General features: G+C 37.6%; 1 protein-coding gene across 2 annotated transcripts in view; it reads left to right on the forward strand.

The window, feature by feature from the left end:
- The window catches only part of KPNA1 (karyopherin subunit alpha 1), a 70,375-nt gene that overhangs the window by 37,947 nt on the left and 11,152 nt on the right, over window positions 1–21,276 (forward strand). For both annotated transcript variants that reach the window (XM_035000037.1, XM_035000038.1), the window contains exons 3-10: window positions 1,441–1,548; window positions 4,163–4,262; window positions 6,801–6,895; window positions 13,463–13,594; window positions 15,083–15,171; window positions 15,522–15,621; window positions 16,222–16,385; window positions 17,397–17,475. In XM_035000037.1, the coding sequence (XP_034855928.1) occupies window positions 1,441–1,548; window positions 4,163–4,262; window positions 6,801–6,895; window positions 13,463–13,594; window positions 15,083–15,171; window positions 15,522–15,621; window positions 16,222–16,385; window positions 17,397–17,475 (867 nt within the window). The remainder of the gene's footprint in view (window positions 1–1,440; window positions 1,549–4,162; window positions 4,263–6,800; window positions 6,896–13,462; window positions 13,595–15,082; window positions 15,172–15,521; window positions 15,622–16,221; window positions 16,386–17,396; window positions 17,476–21,276) is intronic.

Consider the following 21,276-nt stretch of genomic DNA (forward strand, 5'->3'; position numbering starts at 1 on the left):
TAAATTGTTTGGAACCAGTTTGTTTTTACGTTTCATTGGGCTGGAGCTAATTTAGCCTCACTTCTGAGTCAGTATCCTGAGCGTTCTACTAAATGCCCTATATATATTAGGAAGTCTTTTCTATTGTTTGGTTGAAGCATGAGTATTCCTTGACCCATGTAACTTCCAGAATTGTTCTGCATGTTTGTTGGAGGTCGTTCCTTTCTCAGCTATATTTTTCTTACACACCTGTGCTTGTAGAACGAAGCTAAAGACTCATGGGGAATTTTCTGCAGAGTTCTAGAATTCCCTCTGTGTTGATCTCTTCTCTTCATTACTTTGCCTATGGATTCTAGTTGCCTTGGCCTCCTCAGTTCTAAACTCTTGTCTCCTCAACTGAGGGAGCCGGTAGGCCCTGTTTGAGTTTTGTCCTCCCTGTGCTACAGCCTGGAAACTCTGTCCAGGCAATAATCTGAGGCAGTCATAGGGCCAGTCTTTTTTCTTTGCTGAAGGATCACTGCCTGGGCTGCCCGTTATCCTTTAGCTGAAACCCATTATTTTATGGATTTTGTCTGCTTTTAGAGTTGTGTAGGATAAGAGGATAAGTTACTGTTAGTCCCATCATTGCTTGAACAAGTGAACTGCTTCAGGCTATTAAAGATACAATGGAGGCACCTTAGAGGGCTACCTTTGGAAGAAAGTATTCTTTGCCTACACAAATTAATAGATGCTTTAAAGGTAGTGTTCAAGCAGTAGTCACTTGTTATTACCGGTTGCTGGACAGGTTGGAAAGGTTGGGAAGTCTCGGTTTATTATCTTTGAGGGTTAAGAGGGAATCATTAAGTCATTCTGACATAATTTTTTATCATTTCCCCTAATGTATTGGTAAGACTATATGATCACCAACTAAACATAGAGGAAAGAGGGGAACGGCCAAGCATGCCCTAGCTCTTTTTCAACCTTACCCTTTTTATGTGTCATGCAATATCAGGCTTCTCTTAGTCATTTTACCACATCAGGTGTTGGTAACAGCATATTGTGATAGTTAATTGTATTAGATTATAAGACTGGAGAATTCTGAAATAGTTCCTCATCAGGAAAGGTCGAAGGTGGCACAGCCTTTAGAATTTTTTTTTTTTTAAATATTTTATTTATTTATTTGACAGAGACAGAGATAGCGAGAGCAGGAACACAAGCAGCGGGAGTGGGAGAGGGAGAAGCAGGCTTCCCCTCGAGGAGGGAGCCCGATGTGGGACTCGATCCCAGGACCCTGGGATCATGACCTGAGCCGAAGGCAGACGCTTAACGACTGAGCCACCCAGGCGCCCAGCCTTTAGAATTTTTTAAATGATTTTCAAAAAACTCCATCCTTCCTTACTGTCTTTTAAGTGGGGTTCCTAAAGTTTGCATGTTGAACTCCCTTGTAGTAGAATACTTGAGTTACAGTCTTTTATTTTTCAGTTATTCAAGCGAAGAAATGTTGCTACAGCAGAGGAAGAAACAGAAGAAGAAGTTATGTCGGATGGAGGCTTCCATGAGGCTCAGATTAATAACATGGAGATGGCACCAGTAAGTAAGATAATGAAAGAAACTCTTTTTTTTAGTGTTTTTCTGAGGAAGATATGAGGTGTAGCTCGCTATTTGGGTTTTTAAAAAAGGTGTTAGTAGATGGCTGTAGAAAGTACTTGGCATTTCATTTTAAAAAAAAGAAGCCATATACTTAATCTCTTGGTTCATTAGATGTTTATTATAGTGTGACTAACATGCCAATAAACAGAATTAACTAAATTATGAAGATTAATTCAGCTATTAAAACTTAAAAAGATAATTATAGAATTATTCCTTACAAGTTAAATAACAAGGGATACTTTAAAGGAAATCCCAGTTTGCTGTTCATTTCAGTTATCAAATTGGGCATGTTTGTATGATTTTAAAAATTGGTTCCACATCATAGCTGTTGGAATTTTCTATTATAACCCATTTTGTAACTTTCTTGAGGTTATGTAAGCAGATAAAAATTATGCTTTATTTATATGGATTATACCTGTCTATATTTCTAGTTTATTTTAGTCAATAGAACACACATACACACACACAGATGGTTTTTCAAAAAGAGAAATCTCTTTCTTCCACCCAATTTCTTTCTTCATTGGCAACCACTGTTACTAGATTCTTAACTCTCTTTGAGAAAATGTTTTTTTCTCCCCTTCCCCTCCACGCCCCTTTTAAGCAAATTATGGCATATTATGCACAGTGTCCTATATATATATTTTTTTTCTTTTTTGCTTCATAGATCTCCAGTTTTTATGGACCAGTTTTCTTTTGGAATTAGGAGAGCAGTTTAAATCACTTTGGAATCTATATAGACATTGTAGCTAACACTATAATTTTGTGGTAAATTCTTCTAGGTCCTTCAGAAAGTTGAGCTGTCCATTTTTTTTGTTGTTGTTCTTTTAGTGGATGTAAAAATAAATATGAAGTGTTTTGTGGACCGTAGTATTAGTCAGGGTTTTACAAAGGAAACAACCAATAGGAGATTGATTGATTTTCAGGAATTGGTTCATGTAATTGTTGGAGCTGGTAAGTTCAAAATCTGTAGGGCAAATCAGTAGGCTGAAAATTCAGGTAAGCATTGATGTTGTAGTTTTAGGGCTGAAGTTCCTCAGGAAACCTGTCATTGCTCTTAAGACCTTCAACTGATTGAATGAGGCCCACACACATTTTGGAGAGTAAAGTGCTTTACTTAAGTATACTAATTTAAATGTTAAATGTTAATCACATCTGAAAAAATACTTTCATAGCAAGTCTAGACCAGTGTGTGTTAAGTTGACATAGAAAATTAACCATCTAGTACACTCCTTGGCCACTTGGCATCCCTATAGAACTCCTTAAACCATACTGAGTCTCAGATAAAGAAATAACAAAGTCGTATCTCCATGTAACATGATAGTTATCCTTTGTGCAACTAAAAATGCACTAACCTTTTTCCCAGAAGACGTAAGTCCTTGAGTGATGTTCATTCCTCTTCTTGATCTCCTGTAACTTAAATGCTGTGATATAAAATTAACGGTACTTCAATACCATGAATGTAAAGTCAGTACATTTTATATTAGGGAATAAGAGAGGGAAGAGAATGAGTGTGTGTGTGTGTGTGTGTGAGAGAGAGAGAGAGAGAGAGAGAATGTGTATATCTAAGTGTATCCAAACATTCATAACAGAATCATATAGGTACCTTTGTTTACAGGAATCAGTTTTGTAAGTTTCAAGTTAGTTACTTTTCTGTTAAGAGCGGAATGCTTCCCTCTCCCCATTGGGATTCTTAAGTGTTAGGTATTGTTTACCAGCCCTCCAGCATTTATAACTCAGTGCAGCTTTCTTCACAGTTCATCTTGTTGACTCTAACCCTTCATGAAATGATAAGAACTTCATTTCATTGTGACAAGTGACCCTGAGAAGAAGGTTAACTACTAATACCGGAGATGGGTTGTTGTAGAAAATGGAAAAGTACTAATAAAGCAGGAAAATAGTGGAAACCTGAAAAGTTTTAAAGAAAATAGAAATTTTAAATAAATTTAAGAGTCAATTGTTGAATTTGATAGTGGCTAGAGTCTGATTTATACAAGACTATTCTGTCCTCATTCAGTAAATATTTGTTGAGCATCTGCTGTATGCCAATCATCAGTGATAGAATGGTAAGATGGACAGGCTCTTTGGCTTTCAAGAAGCTTGTATTATACTGGAGGAGCCTGGGCATTAAACACATAACTGAGAAAAATATCTGATAGTGAAAAAGGCTGGCCTAGGATTAAAATAGAGCGATAGAGATGGAGTGGCTGCTTTAGATTTGGAGGTCATGAAGAGCCTTCTTTTAGAACTTGAATGACAAGGAACAACCAACCATGTGATGAGCAAGGGAGGAAGAGTAATAAACGCCGTGTCTTAGTATTTACTACTAAGATTACTTTCTTATTGTCATGAGCTTCTTAATGATAGACAAAGTATTTGGCTTTATCACATTATTAATCATCTCAGACATTTCTACGTGTATAGATTATCCTACCTTTGTACAGCTCTTCTAGATAAATATGATTTAACTTAATGTGGCCACAACTTACACTGTCTTTGTTTTCCTTTGAGTTAAAGTTAAAATTTTATCATATTTGCTTTTTGTTTGTATTCCCAGGGTGGTGTTATTACTTCCGACATGATTGAAATGATATTTTCCAATAGCCCAGAGCAACAGCTTTCAGCAACACAGAAATTCAGAAAATTGCTTTCAAAAGGTGAGTTCTAAATATGTTAAAGTACAGTTTTGACCCTTGAGTGACAAGGACTTGAAGGTCTTTTTCGATAAATTCAGTACAGTACTGTAAATGTATTTTCTCTTCCTTATGATTTTCTTAATAACATTTTCTTTTCTCTAGCTTACTATATTGTAAGAATACAGTATGTAATACATATAACATACAAAATATGTGCTAATTGCCTGTTTATGTTATTGGTGAGGTTTCCTGTCAACAGTAGGCTATTAGTAGCTAGGTTTTGGGGGGAGTCAAAAGTTACGTAAGGATTTTTGACTCTGCGGGGATTGGCGCCCCAACCTTTGTATTGTTCAAGGGTCAACTGTATATTTTTTCATTTAAAAAAATACTACTTTCCCATAATCTATTTTTCACATCACAGATAAATTGCTTTGGAGTGTGTCTATCAACAAAATAAAAGGACACATATAGATGTATATGTAATTATGAGCCATGGCTAACTTCTGAATTTCTTACTTTATGCAATCTTACCAGGACCAGAAAGCAGCCTTATTTTCATTTCTGAGCTATTTTATAAAAGACCTGTAAAGTGATATGAACAGTAGTCAGTATTTTATGTTAATTCAAATCAAGAAACTCCACTCTTTTTTTAAGAAGACCTTTTTGTTGTTGTTGTTTTAAAGATTTTATTATTTTTAAGTAATCTCTGTAATCCAACATGGGGTTTGAACTCATAACCCTGAGATCAAGGGTCCCATGCTCTACCAACTGAGCCAGCCAGGTGCCCCAAGAAAAACTTTTAGAGTATCAGTTGAAAGATCAGTGATTGCTGGTTTTAATGTTACCATTTTCTCATGAAATTTAAGTATGGATTTATTAGTGGTCAGGGAAATTACCTTTTTTTTCTTTTTGGTATAATTAGGGTAGACTAGAATATGATACCTTTGCCATTCTGGACAAGTAAAAAGAACTGTGGAACTCTAAACCACATTAAAATGTCGGTAGTAGATGTTGACATTAAATAAACAGGAGACCCCCCCCCCCCAGTAGTAAGGTAGAGTTTTTTGGAATCATAAGTGATAATATATCCCTTGAGGGACCTGGAATAAAAATGTCTATAACATATAGACATAACAGAATTGTGTGTGACATAACAATTCTATTTTTTGTGTGACACCTTAATATTTGAAGGCCGTTGTCATGGACACCTTCCCCATTCCCCTTGTCTCTTTTCAGCATGCTGAGTCTAATGCCTTTCTCACACCATGGGGCTTTTTAGGACCTTTCACTGCTCTCCTACTTTCCTGCCAGGATTCTAGTTTCCCAGCCATCCCTCTTAAAAATGTGATAACTAGAATACAGTACTTCAGATGTGTTCTTCTGACCCTAAGGTGTGGGGAGAGATTGCTTTCCTTGCCCCGAGACTACACATCCCAATAATGTCCTCCACGATAGCAGCAGTCATTGTGGTCATGGCACAGGCATGGTTGACTGTACTTGCAGCATCTAAACTCCCTAGGACTTCTCTTCGTGTACTGTTTTTAGGTTCTGTCTGTAAAGTCATGGAGATTTTTTAAAATTGCTTCTTACAAAATTCGGGTGCTAAATCCTGCTTTATCCCTGCTAACTTCAGCTTACTGTTCTTCCTATATGTTATTTCTGTAATCTAGCATTTTAACCAGGAAGAGGGAGGTAGGGAAAATTATCATCTTTATTATGACCATCCAGTTTATTTGTTGTGTTATCTGAATGGTTGATAAAAATGTTGAACCAGGCAAAGGACATGTCATCAGAGCTCGCTCCAAATTAACATAGTCACCTTTTTTTCAGTAAAGCTCTGGACTTGACTAAGAATCCTTGGAACTAAGTACTGTAATCCAGCTGCCATTTTTCTTGCATTGTTACATGAATGTCATCAAGAACTTCGTCAGATCACTCGCTGAAATTACCATGCTGATTGTTAAGGACATTTTCTATCTGTTTATCAAACAGGTTTCTATCAAATGATTTCATTTTTAAGATACTTTTTTGTCATAACTGAAAAATGAGATTAATTTGGCAAGTCATCCTTAATGAATTCTTGCTGGCTCCTACTTATCACCACAGCTGTAAAATTAAATCCTGCAAGCACATGCAGAGTCACCTAATCCAGTTTCTTGAAACAACTTACTGTTAGACTAAAAACCCATATATGGAGATAGGGCTAGAAGGAAGTATTCCGAAATAATAATAAGGCTGTGTTTGGATGTTTTTCCCCCTACTTTCTAAGTTTTCTAAAGTTGTAGAGGCACTAACTTTAATTTTTGAGAAGTCTGCCCATCCTTTCCACATTAAAGCTTACCTTATTGTGAAGCCTTTGGGGCTACCGTAGTCTCAAAGTGACTGAACTCAATTTCACATTTACAGTTTTACTTTTTTTTTTCTTGTTTAGATTTCCAACATGAAAGAGATGCTAAAATGGAGGGAGGGATATTATGAAGTAAGTTTGAAATAATAAAGTTCTTGCATTGAAATGAAAGGATTGTTTTTCTTCTTTCCTTTTATCTTATGGGGAGACAGAACCTAATCCTCCCATTGATGAAGTCATCAGCACACCAGGAGTAGTGGCCAGGTTTGTGGAGTTCCTCAAGCGAAAAGAGAACTGTACACTGCAGGTGCGAACCATTTTCATTTCTTGCCTCCTATTTTAATGCCTTTTGCAAGCGTACATTTTACATACAGATTTGTTATTTATGTTAATTCATACAAGGGGTTCATTTTTGAGATGATGTTTCTGACAACCACATTGCAAGCAACCGCATTGCTCTGATAGCTTTGTTAACATCTAGGCTCTTGGTTTTACTCTTTAGAATTCTTGTCGTTTTTAGTTATGAAAAATTATTTTATGGTGATTGTGGATAATACTTATTTAATAGGGAATTGTGTGTGGTGGAGGAGTCATTATAGATAGGACCTAAGTGTGGGCTACGTAAAATTTGGTTTTGAAGGATTTTTGAGTTCTCTTTGTTGGCTTTGCAAGGCTGTGTAACATGGGCTAGATTAGAGACTCACTAATCCCCAAACCTGGTCCTAATTAAACCCTTCCCCTTCCCCTCAAGAGCTGACAAGGAGGTAGCCTTGTTGTGAATGTTGGTGCTTGGTGCTAGGTTTATTTAGTCTGTCAGTACTGTATTATATAGGGGCTCCAGGAGGAAATTTTGCAGCTTCTGGATTGTATAGTTTTCATAGTAAAAAGGACCAGTTGTCAACTGACTCATCATGGCAGTTACCTAGAAATTTTAGAATACTGTTTTTTGTTGTTTTTTTTTTTCCTGAATAAAAGTTGGATTTTTAGTAAACTGGTAATTTTTCAGTAGCTGTACTTCCTTGGAGTAACCCGTTGAATCAGTTTCTGTGTTATTCTTTAACCAGGACCTGTGATATCTAAATTCTCACTTGTAGGATCTAATCTGAAGGGCTCAGGCCCTTTAGAGAGACTCTGCAACTATAAAAATGGGTCAGGTGCAAAGTAGATCACAAATGAGGTTAGTTTTCCAAGTAAATTTGCCAGTAACAAGTTAATCCTAAAGATAACTTTCACCTTCTTGTTCGTTTTTGCCTTACTCTCTAAGGCTAGAGGGAGTGGGGCATTTTTGTAAATGATAGTAACCCCTGTCGCCAGATTCCTTACTGTCCAGAGGATTGTAGATGATTCATAAGACTTGATGCTTTGTCTTGATATTTTCTCTCCTTTCCTCCCACCCCATCTTTCTCCTCCTTTTACTCTCTCTGTTGCGGTGATGAGTTCTTTCCAGAAGAAAAACAAGAAATCCAGAAAAGGTAGAGTACTTCAATGTCCCATCAGTTTTTCTTCTCCAGTTTGACATTTACTCATCCCCAAGTTCATTTGAATTAAGATTCTGTTTTGCTAGCTGCCTCCTGGATTATAATTCTGGTCCCCATCTAAGGCCAGGATCATCAGACACCTGAAAAATTACCAGGTTCATCTAGAGAGCAAGGAAAGAGACTTTTATCAGAAAAAAAAGGGAAATCCAGACAACCAACACTGCAGAGTACTGAGCCTGAGCCCTAAGCAACCTGCCAAGAGAACCAGAGGGACCAAATGAAGAGCCTTACTGCAGTTTATCATTTGAAAAGCTTTGTAGGAAGAGGGAGGTAGGGAAAATTATCATTTTGTTCATGTGAAAATATGTTTGTATCCTATCTCTGACAGTGAGAGTAGTTGAGAGATACTGAATTTACTCCTGGATCTAGCAGTTTCTAATAGGGGGTCACAGAGGTCCAGTTTCTTAATGCGTTAAAGAATGATGGTATAACCTCGTAGGCCTAAAATGAGAAAAGAGAATTGGGCCTTTCCCCATCTCCACATTTTCCGATACTCCCCAAAGAGTGCAGTATGTTCTCTCAGACAGTGCCCTCTCCTGGCTACCACATGTAGATTCTACATCATTTTTGATTCTGTAATCCTAGAACTTGGATCTTCTGAAGATGAAAGCCTTTGGAAATCTCTAATTTGCTTCTATCTAAATTCTCAGATTCCACCCTTGTGCAAACTAATAATTAGGCTGAAAGATTGAGAAATGATTCCTCTGGAAGCGACCACCTCATGATTTTCAACTTAGTTGTCCAAAGGCTCTGAGAAATAACCAATCTGTTTATTATCTAAAGGTCATCATCCCCAGCTTTTCTTCTGTGTACATTTTAAGTACCACATGGTGTTCTCTCTCCAGTGTGACTAGTGGCTAACGTCAACCACTCTAGAAGCAGGAGGAGCAAATATATTGAGGGAGACATTAGAGCCAGGAGGCTTCATGCTCACATAATTAGACGTGCTCTGGGAAGCTTGGAGGGTACTCCTTCCTCTGTCTTCTTGGAGAGCACTAGGATGTAAGTTGTCCCTGATATTCCTACCTGCTTACTAGAAATCTGAATAGTGTGTTTTTGGAATGGGGCTTTTGCCATTTCTCTTCCAGAAAGAGAGTAATAAGATATAGTCATAGTAATAGCTCAACTCAATGATAAATCCTGTGGACAAACTTAATCCCTTCATTCCATAAAGAACTGGGAATCCTAGTGAAGGCTCTCTTCACTTACTTTCTGGCTCTCCTTATGCCTGAATCAGTGAGGTACCTCACACCAGGGAGATAAAAATGCCTGCTTTGGGCAGTGCCACCCAGATACTCATTTGCCTTCAAACGAGGTGAACAGGGGTGGAATCTAGGATTTTGGCAGCAGATAATGTCATCTAGTTAAGAGCATTCGCAGGTTCAGTGACATGTAGGCCTCAAACATATCTGAACCTTTGATACGAGATTGGTCTGCCGTATGGTGTATTCCCTGGGCCTACTTTGTTTGTTTTTTTGAGTCCAGGCCCAGCATGTTTGTAGTGTCCTTTGCAGTGCTGAGATGTTGCATTCTCAAACCTTCTTACAGAAGCTTATTATGAAAATAGCTAGAAATAAGTAAATTGCATCCTAGTTCCATTCATTAGGTACTCCTCTTAAAATTGTAAATTTAAATTAAATTGGTTTAGTTTCCCCATTCTTGCCTTTCTTGTCCCATATGAAAGCTTAATGTGATAAACTGCAGTAAGCCTTCATCCTCCTGTGTCTTTTCCCATCCTCATTGATCCCTCTACCTTTCTTGAAAGGTTGCTCAGATGACTCAGGCACTGTTCTCTGCAGAGTTTGATATCTGGGTTTATTTTTCTGATGTGAGCCTCTCTTTTCACTTGCTCTCCAGGTGAGCCTGGCATTTGCTAGGAGCCAGAGTGGACCCGGCAAAGTGGCCAGCAACAGAGTCCTGATCCAAATGGAGAAAGGGAACCAGGCGTACCTCAACCTGGAGTGGGAAACTTGATAGGAGGTCAGAAGTACTTCAGCTTTGGATTCTCATTTTCCTTATTTAAGGAATTGAGCACCAGAAGGTAGAGACTGAGAAAGGAAAGAGAGAAAATATCAAATCTGCAGTGTGACCTTCAGATTTCAACTGTAGCCTTATTTAGCAAGTCTGGACAGTGAACAGTAATAGTGGAATTACAACCTATAAGTAATCACAGCATGACAGGTTGTTTTCCTTGCATGGTCCCATTCTTGGAACATTGAGAATATAGTAATTTAAAACAAAAAAGAGGGTGTAAGGATTATAGTTATTTTGGCTACCATTTATTACTTCAAGTGATACCATTTCTTAGATTTTATTCATCATGTTACCGATCTTCTGAGTCTCATGGTTACTTAAATTACTTTTTCTGGCATTTCTCTCATAACTTGATGGCAGTTGTTTTTGCTGTCAACTCTGGACTTTCACATTTCATAGCTCTCTTGCATGTTAAATTCTCTTCTGGGCCCCAAGGCCAAAACATTAACAACAGCACAATGACGGCAATACTCAGTGAAAGAGAGGTTAGTTTGAAGTACACTCAGTTTTTAAAAAACATACATATTAAACACATTTGAAAGTTGTTTCTTTTAGCACCTTAATAACGGGCCTGTATGATGAGGGGTAGTTTTCTTCCTCTTTCCCTCCTCTCTCCTACCTACATATATACATTTCACACAAATACATAGAGAATTGCACAAGTATAGCTTGATGAGTTTTTACAAGGTAAACATCAAAGTAATCACTGTGTGTGTGTGCATGTGAAAGAGAGAATGCCTTATTCATGCACGAATATGATTTTCAGTGGCTCTCTGGTTATAAGTTATTCATCTCTTTCTGTCCCTGATGCTTTCTGATTTCTGTTCTTATGAGGGGAAGCCTTGAATCTTACTTTCAGAGGTTATCATCACCGTGTACTTCTTAGAAATAAACCTAACTCTGGTACATTCTTCTTTTGCCGAGGTAGCCTAATTTCCCATTTTCTTCCATCCATGTTTAGCCTGTTATTCACTTATTCTCTGTTTTCCTATTCACTGTCACTCTGTTTTGCTTTTCCATTTCATTCTCTTAAGTAGCATCTGGAATTCCCTCTCGTTTCCTGTGAGACCCCTGGTACTAAACCTCATCAGACAAAGAGCAGGAGCAATGAGTTTTCTAATTTTTTCTCATTGATAATTCTTTAATAAGCCTTTATCCATGCAGGTGGTTGTTGTCATTTCATTTGCATCAAAATCTCACCACATTCTGCTTTCTCTTTGACAAAGACTGGTCTGTATGCCCATCTCACTCATTCTTCACACACAGCTTTTCCTCACAGTTGTCATTTCTTTGACTTGGTCTCTGCAGTATCTGATGACTCTTTGTTCACCTTGGAGCCTGCCGTCTGGTAGGAAGGTTTGGTTTTGTATTCACATCATCTGTCTCTGTTAATCAATTTTAACTCTGCTAGTTACTTTTCCTAGAAAGCAAAAGAAACTGCATTTTAGGTGAACTGTTTTCTTTTTAGCATCCCCTAAATAATCTGGCATATCTCTGGCATATCATTATTTGAAATTCTTGCCTAGGTAGCAAAACTCCAAGCAATTGAAAGATTCTTGTCAATGTTACAGGTGTGTGTCTGAGAGGGGACTATGGCTGGGCTTCATAAGCGTACTCGATTGGGAGGCTGTAATCTAGTTCCCTTTGAGTGGCTGCATAATATAAATAATTAGATTGTTGGATCTTTTTCTGAGTTTCCTCATTCATAAACTACAAAAGCCAGACTTCTCTAGGATGTTGTGAGGAACATACGTGAGTAATGCTTTGAAAATACAAAGTACTGAACAAATGTAAAGTTTCAATTCAGACAGATTGAAAGGGGTTTGAGCACAGATTTCAGGAGTGATTTAATTATGGAAGTGGTATGTGATGGAATTTTTACTTTATGATATTCAGTGTTTAGAAGTCTCCTGAACTTTTAACAAAGTCACCACAAAGAAAATATTTTCCCTCTAACTGTGGTGCTCCTGGTCTGGGCCTCCTTGTTGCTGTAATATCATTGTCCAGTTAGGCTACCTAACTACTGTATTCATTTGTGTAGTCACATTCATAGGTTTCTTGGAACGTCCCCTTCTTTAAGCGTCTTCTGCTGTGAATTTGCTGTCATTCACATGCTTTGCACTATGCTAATCAGATTGTCTTCCCATGTCTTCTGCCTTCCTTCCCCCAAACCCAATGATTGATGATTTAGTTTTCCATATGACAGCTGCCTTTCAGTTGACCCAAAAGCTTTTAGAAGAGTCACAGCTCTTTTAATGACTTTTTATTGATCTCTCATTCAAGGGACATACCACTGAATTTTTTTCTGCATATGTGCTTCATTAAAGGATAAATAGAAGACAGAACAGAAGAAGGAAACAAAACTAAAGTTTAGTAAGAACTCTTTTAAGTAAATAGAATTTTAAGAGTTCATTCTTGGATTTCTCCATTTTAGGATAGAGACTCAAATTATTGTAGAGATGGGCAGATTAGTAAAATGCTGTACTTTTTGTTGGCCATGATTCCCTTCATACCTTCTGTTTACCAGTTTATCAACCTTTGAGAATGCTCTTTTTAAAAAACTCTTACCTCTGTCCTTTAGTTTGGAGCCCTCTCATTTGTCAGAAGCTCTTATGCTCTGAAGTTGCCATTTCTATTAACTGAATGCCGATTAACTCCTTTTGGCTCACTTATCATTATTTAAAATATCTTTTGCCTTTTTCACTGTTCTTGTGTGTTACACATTTTACATAACATCTTCTCCACTTTTCCCCCTCTCCATCTTACAGAAATTACTTACTTTTATTTTTTTATTAGATAATATACATGATTTAAGGCCAAAAGGTACATAAGGTTTTACACCCTTACTTCTCCATGTAGGTAACAAGTATTTACAGTTTCTTAAGACTCCTGCCAGAGATATTCTGTACCATAAATAAATTAATGCATATATTCCTTCTTAACCCTCTTAGAAAATATAGTATGATGCTATCTTAATGCACACTGTTAGGCTTTTTTTTTTTTTTTTCTTTCATTCGTTTCTTAGGAAATCCTTTATATCAGCATATGAAGCAGTCCCTCATTCTTTTTATGGTCTTATGTCAGCTCTACTTTGGTCTGAAATTTTAGACTGAATATTCTTGTAGGTCAAGGTATTTCTACTGGGAATTCTCCATTTAAAATTGATACAGAATCCATCTGATAGATTATGTGCAAATAATGATTTCAGATTCTTTTCTTCATGTACAGAAAACCTTATTGTTATAACTAAAAACAAGCTATTAAATGCTAATAAGATAATAAAATTATTTTTATCTTTATAGTTTGAATCAGCTTGGGTATTGACAAATATTGCTTCAGGAAATTCTCTTCAGACCCGGATTGTGATTCAGGCAGGAGCTGTGCCTATCTTCATAGAGTTGCTCAGCTCAGAGTTTGAAGATGTCCAGGAGCAGGTAAAAAAAATGAAGCAAAGAGAAGCAGGTGAAAGAATACCATTTTTTCCTTTCGTCTTACATTCAGGGCCTCAGTTTCACCACCTGTCCATGATAATCCATGGTTCATCACAAGGAGTGTTCTAGAAATCTCAACCAAAATGGAAAATTTCATAGTGAATGTAGGCAGAATCTCTTCTGGAAACATAAAACCATTTTCCCCTTCCAGCCCTGAATTTTTTAAAATTCCTATATACTTTTTATTTTTATTTTATGATTATTATTATTTTTAAAGATTTTAATTTTTTTTAAAGATTTTATTTATTTATTTGACAGAGAGAGACACAGCGAGAGAGGGAACAAAAGCAGGAGGAGTGGGAGAAAGGAGAAGCAGGCTTCCCGCGGAGCAGGGAACCCGATGCTGGGCTCGATCCCAGGACTCTGGGATCATGACCTGAGCCAAAGACGGATGCTTAATGACTGAGCCACCCAGGCGCCCCAAGATTTTATTTTTTAAGTAATCTCTACACCCAGCGTGGGGCTTGAACTCACTACCCTGAGATCAAGACTTGCATGCTCCACTGACTGAACCAGCCAGCCGCCCCAAGCCCTGTATACTTTTTTTTTTTTTTAAGATTTATTTATTTTAGAATGAGAGAGCACATGAGTATAGGGAGGGGCTGGAGGAAAGGTGCGGGGGTAGAGAGAGAGAGGGAGAGGGAGAAGAATCTCAAATAGACTCCCTGCTGAGTGTGGAGCCTGGGATGAGGGGCTGGATCCCGCAACCCTGAGATCATGACCTGAGCTGAAATCAAGAGTCAGACGCTTAACTGACTGAGCCGCCCAGGCGCCCCAGCCCTATATACTTTTTAGATCATATAAGCAGTTACTGAGCTTTTACTTGTAGGGATCTCTAGTGGTGATTGAAGTAGCAGGTCTTTGCCACTTTTGTGCAGAAAAAGACCTAGAAAACATGATTTTTTTATTACTGCAATCTGTCAAATTCATAAATATAAGTCATTGCTAAATGAGTATGATTTTCTTCTGCAGCTTAATTGAGGTATAATTTACATACAGAAAACTGCATGTATTTAAAAAGTACAATTTGATAAGTTTTGACATATGTATGTACTCTTGAAACCATCATCCCATTCAAGATACATGTATCCATCACCCCCAGGAGTTTAACAGCTTTCTGCAGTTTGACTGCTCTTGAGGTCTTTGTTCACTGTTCTCTACATTTTTAATCAGCTGAATATATAAGAACCGGCTCCTCCCTTTTTAATAAGCTTATACCAGGAGTGTTCATATGTACACTTTATAATATGATTGATTGTCTTCCCCCAGTCCCACAACTATTTCATTTGATTCCCCGATAGTGAACTTCTATTAGAACTGTTAATAGTGCCTGTGTGTATGTCGATTAACTACCATATAATTTTGTGAGGGGTTATTGTGGTATTTTGTCATCTTTTCTGAGCCTGTCATTAATGAGGAATTCATTCACAGGCAGTCTGGGCTCTTGGCAACATTGCTGGAGATAGTACCATGTGCAGGGACTATGTCTTAGACTGCAACATTCTTCCCCCTCTTTTGCAGTAAGTTTGTTTCTGTTATTCTTACTACTAGTTTTTTGAGTAGTAAAAATATGGAAAGTTCCTCAGAAAGCAGTGCATCCTTAGAAATCATTTTGGATTTTCCGTTGTTATTTTTCATTACAGATATTTTCTTACTAACTTATTCAGATCATTTCTTCAGGCATTCTATCTTACTCCAGTGCCAAAATGCTGAATTAGTGCGGTTAGAATTAATTCAACTGTATTGTTCTAGAGAAAAGCTATTTAAAGACATGTGCTTATCTGTATAGCATTAGATTTAGTATTTATCTTATGCTATGAGATAATTAATGTCCATTATATAGTTTACCATTGTATCATCATGCTTCTAGGTTATTTTCAAAGCAAAACCGCCTGACCATGACCCGGAATGCAGTATGGGCTTTGTCTAATCTCTGTAGAGGGAAAAGTCCACCTCCAGAATTTGCAAAGGTAAGGATTATGCTTGTGGGAAATGGGCAGAAAAAGTACAATTAAAAGTGTAGCAGCGAAATTAAAAGAGTGTAGCAATGAATATTAATGTGAACAGATGATAATTTTTCATAAAATTTAAAATGTTAGAATTTTATCTGTTTCTAAAGCAGTTGGGCTTTTTGTTGTTTTTTTGGTGTTAATTTGGGATAAATTTTCACTGACTGTAAAAAGCTCTGAATTGATCTTAAAACCTAGCATTTTTTATTTATAGCAAAGTATCTAAAACACAAAACTTTTTAGCTTTACCATTTGAAACAGTTTCTTTACCTCTTTGGTCCAGAAAGAGTATGTTTCAACAAGGAATCTCACTCTGAGAATTGGTATATACTTCACTCTTGGAAATTATTTTCCTTGGTCTCTGACTACCTCATCAAAGTAAACTGCAAGGCACTGACAGCATTCCCAAAGATGGAAATGCCGCTTGCTACTCCCACTTGTAGAAGTATTAATCACCCCAGAAGTTACCATGTGTGTGCCTGGTTGCCTTTTGGAGTTTCTCACCTCACTTCTAGCTTTTATTCTGTTGAATTTCATTATCATATCATCTTCCCTTTACAGGTTTCCCCCTGTCTGAATGTGCTTTCCTGGTTGTTATTTGTCAGTGACACTGACGTACTGGCTGATGCCTGCTGGGCCCTCTCATATCTGTCAGATGGACCTAATGATAAAATTCAAGCCGTCATTGATGCAGGAGTATGTAGGAGACTTGTGGAGCTGTTGATGTAAGATATCTTCAAGCGTGTCTGTTCTTTTGTCCCTATATTAGTTTATTAGTTTTCTAGATGCTGATAAATATTAATATGTTATACTGACTTATTGTGCTTTGGGCTGCTCTCTTTTGTTACTTACATTGATGTCAAATCTGTTTGTTGGAGGCCTTTATATAAAGAACTGCTCATTCTTTTGGTGTGAACAGTCCTTCAGCAGGAACATTTGGAAAACTGTGACCTGTGTAATTAAGCTAATGATTAATGACCCGAGACCAACGACTGGATAGATAGCAAAAGGTATATTGCCACTAAAAAGAGTCAATCCTGAAGCACCTGGGTGGCTCAGTCAGTTAAGTGTCTAACTCTTGATTTGGGCTCAGGTCATGATCTCAGGGTGGTGAGATGAGCCCTGCATCGGGCTCTGCACTGGGCATGGAGCCTGCTTAAGATTCTCTCTCTCCCTCAACTGTCTGCTGCCCCCCCCCCCCCCCAAAATAGTAAAGAGGAAGTGAAAACCGTAGTAAAGAATGAGAGGGAAATCTTGTAACCCAGGTGATAGAATACCTGGGAAAGACTATTAAGAAAGATTTATAGTTTTTATTCAAAAATACTAAGTAAAGGGAGAGATAGCTTCTCCAGGGAATACCAAACCCATCCTCATAGGGTTCCCTTAAGAACCACCATAGGGACCTTTGTGCTCTAAAGTCACGTCACATTATTTGGTTTGGATTTCAGCCATAAAGAAAAGAGACCTTATAAGGGGGCGCCTGGGTGGCTCAGATGGTTAAGCGTCTGCCTTTGGCTCAGGTCATGATCCCAGGGTCCTGGGATGGAGCCCCACATTGGGCTCCTGGCTCAGCGGGGAGCCTGCTTCTCCCTCTCCCTCTGTTCTCCCCCTGCTCATGCTCTCTCTCTCTCTGTGTATCTCTTTGTCTCAAATGAATAAATAAAATCTTTAAAAAAAAAAAAGAAAAGAAACTAAGGATGGAAGTGTTGCATTCATCTTTCTTTTTATGGTTACAGGCATAATGATTATAAAGTGGTTTCTCCTGCTTTGCGGGCTGTGGGAAACATCGTCACAGGCGATGATATTCAGACACAGGTATGAGTAAGTGGTAACTATTTTTTTTTCCTTGAGAAACAGTACATTGAACCCCATGATTATGTTTTTTCCTTCAGAAACAGTACATTGAACCCCATGATTATGTTTCAGTTAGAGTATTTAACTCCATGTTATTAGGGAGGATTGACACTTTGTTTCATTAATGTTTGTTAAAAATGTTGCCTTAGCTACTTTCAGGACCTTCACTGATCTTTACCTATTGCTTATAGCAATTTTGGGTTCCCCTGTGATTTAACTTACCCTTTGGTTAGTCAGGTTTATTTCCCACTACTCCCTCTACTTGAAGTGGTTCTTGTGAGGGTCAGAGCCTCCAGTAGCATCCTTTCTCTGTCAGCTTCATCTCTCTAATAGCTTCCTTTTCTTTGCACATGATAAGTCTCCACTGTGAGGAGGATTCTTCCTTCCTTGTTCTTAATGTCATCCCTCCCCACTCCATTCAACTTCTGTATCAAGATATATCATTCACAGTGGATTGTTCTAGCTATTTTTCTTTATCTCTCAGATGCCTTGGCATTGTCTTTAACATTCTTTTCCTAGGCTTCAGTGGTGTTGAAGTGTTTTGGGTCTCCTGCTTCACTGACCATTTCTCCTTAGCAAGCTCCTTTTCCTGTTCTTTCCTGTTTGTGGGATTATCCCCTGGAGGGGATAATTATTCATTGAGCTTACTTATAACTTCAGCCATCACCCTGGTGCAGCTTGATTGGGAATTGAGAATTAGGTTTCCCAGCCCTGAATCGCAGGAAGGCATTTAATGTCTGCACTTTTCTAATCCCTAAAATTTGGATTTGTACTTGAAGGTGTCTTCCAACTCTAATATTTACTTTAAATTTATGCTATCCAGAAGGGAACTCATTATCTTCCCTGGTATATCTGGGCCTCTGCTTATTTATGTTACCTACCTCAGTGAATGCTACCAAGAGTTGACCATGCCCAAAACCTGTACATTAGCTGGATCATTCCCTGTCCACCTCTCTCATTAGTCACTAGGTGCCATTTCCACTTGTCTCTTGCAGTGCTTAGTTCAGACATTTCTTGTTCCATTCCGTATCACCAGAGGGATGCTTATAAAATGCAAATTTCATCATGTCATTCTCTTACCTAAAATCTTTTTATGGTCCCCTATTGTCCTTTGAGGGTGTTTGAGATCCTTTAAAATATGGTACCTGTTTAATGGAATGCTATGCAACAGAATGAGGAAGCTCTTAAGCACTGATTCAGAAATATCTCCAGGTTTTATCATTTAAAAAGAAAAACAAGGGGCAGAAGGTGTGTAGAATCTACTACTATTTATATAAAAGGGGGCAGGGAGAAGAGAAAAAGAAAACAACATATATGCTTGATTATATTTGCATAAAATTTCTCTGGAAGGAAACACAGGAAACTAATAACATTGATTGTGTCTGTGAAGACCTGGGTTGCTGGGGTATGGGAATGGAAAGGAGGCTTTGCCTCTGTAGTCCTTCATACTTTCTGAATTTTTAAACCTTGTCAGTGTATCTGCTATTCAAAAAAAGTTTGTCTTTCCCTCCCCATGCTATGCTCTGTGCTTTTGCCATGTTTATTCCTTGAATTCACTATGACCACACTCAGCCCTAAGTTTTACTACACTTTTGCTTCCATCTCCACCGAACATATGCTTGCATCCCCATCCCTGCTGTTAACCACTCCCTCACATGAATCCACACTCTGCGGCTAAGGTCGTCTCATTCTTCAGGTCTTCCTGTTAATACTATTTTCTCTGAGAGGCCTTGTTTGCTACCAGACTCTTAAGTTAGGTGTGCCTTCTTTTGTTTCATCCTTCATAGCATGTATCACACTGTATTGTAACTGTCATTACTAGATTGTGAGCTTCGAGGGCGGGGAATGGTGTCAGTCTTGTTCATTTTTGTCCTTCTGTAGTCTTAATAGTTCCTGGCACAATGTGTAAGGACTCAAAAATTATTGAATGAAGTTCTGTATCTGTACATCTAGTTCTGATGTCCCTCAAGTTCTACTCCTGGGTCTCCAGTAGCCTGTTAGATATTTCTCTCACATTTGTGTCTCTCAACAGTTCATCTTCTTCCCCCCCAGAAAGCTGGTTCCAAGTCTTTTTTTTTTTTTTTTTTTCATTTCAATTAATGAGGTAACTATTCACCCACACCCCCAAAACTTTGCAGTCATATTTGGTGCCTCCATCTCTCACATCTTGTATAGCAAAGTCACCAACTCTTGTTGATTCTTAGTGTTTCAGTATCCTCATCTAATTACCTTAGTTTGGTCCATGTTTTCTCACACACAAGGGTCACACACAAGGGTCGTTACCTCATTTATCTTCCTCTTCTCCCCAGCATTTACCCCTCAGTTGACTCTTCCTAGTAACAGCTTAATCTTTCCTAAAACAACCTTGTTCACATTACCTTCCTTTCAGAAACAGTGAACTTTTTTAATGACTATGAGATAAAGAATCTTGAAAGACTAAGAAATTTGTACTTCAGGATTTTAGTCTCATTCTTTCTTGTAGCCTACTGTTAATTTCAGGGTTATAGAACTCTTCCTTAATAAGCCTCACTGCTCTGTTCTTTCCTTATTTTGGTACTTTGTGGTAGCTTGTCTCAGCACTTTTTCATTTCCAGCCTTTCTTATCTGTTGTGTCCTCCTCCTTCTTTGCTTATGAAATCCTATCCGTGTTTCAAGGCATTCCCTCCACCCCCACAAAGTCTTTTTTTCCTCACTACTCCACAAGTATTGTCTTTAACTTGTGACAGGTTTATTTTTTTATTATTTTTTGGCATGTTTATTTTCTAGATCACATCTTTGGCATTTAAAAAATTGCTCTGTAGTATCTTTTATACTGTTAAGATTGTGCTTCTTTAACCACGTTTTATTATTTTTTGAGCTGAATTAAATAGGCAGAAATGACTTACTTAATTTGCATTTCTTTTATTACTTGTGAGGTAGGTAATCTATTAAAATTGTAGTTTCTTTTAACAATTTACATATTAAAGACAGCAACCCTCTTATCTGTTGCAATTTTTTTTACATTATGTAGTATGTATTTTAATTGACATGCAGATATTTCTATTTGATGAAATTTTATTTTTTCCCTGTAATTTCTTCCATTCTTTTTATGCTTGGAAAGTCCCTCCCTATCCCCAAACCAGCTATTTACTGATATTTTCTTCTGTTTTATGGTGTGTTTGTATATTTAGTCTTTATTTTGGTAATGGGTTAAGAATTTTTTAAAAAATACTTTTCAAAAATAAAAAATGTTTTTCAACTAGTTAACCTCTGGAGGAACTTTATTATATATTTAATTCCTCATAAATACCTGTGCTTGTTTCTGGACTAGGTATCTATTCTGTTATTCAGTGATTGATTCTTGAGCCCACCACATATTATTTCAGTCATTATAACTTAGGAGTTTAGTTTTGGTAGGCTAGATCTGCTTCATATGTATTTGTCTTACTCTCCCTCACCTTTGTAAGCTGTTTGATAGCTGGGGACATATTCTTTTTATCTTTGTGTCCTCTAAAGCAGTTGGTGTACTTCATTAAGTAGGTATTTGCTGACTACCAGGTAGAGTGTTATCAGAAGACTTAAAAATCTGGGACCACTTCTGAATTTCTGGCCACTTGATCTATTTACCCATCCAAAAGACTTTTTAATTCCTGTAAGGGATAGGAAGGTGAAGGACTAATACATTATTATGCCTTAAGAAGCAGCAGTTGTACAATTGTAATGTGTATAACAAAACTGCTTTGATAATCTTAGAAACTAATTCTTATTGGCACTGAATACTTT

The sequence above is a fragment of the Mirounga leonina genome, unplaced genomic scaffold, assembly GCF_011800145.1.
Source record: "Mirounga leonina isolate KUSES-001 unplaced genomic scaffold, KU_Mleo_1.0 Mir_115, whole genome shotgun sequence".
NCBI lineage: Eukaryota > Metazoa > Chordata > Mammalia > Carnivora > Phocidae > Mirounga > Mirounga leonina.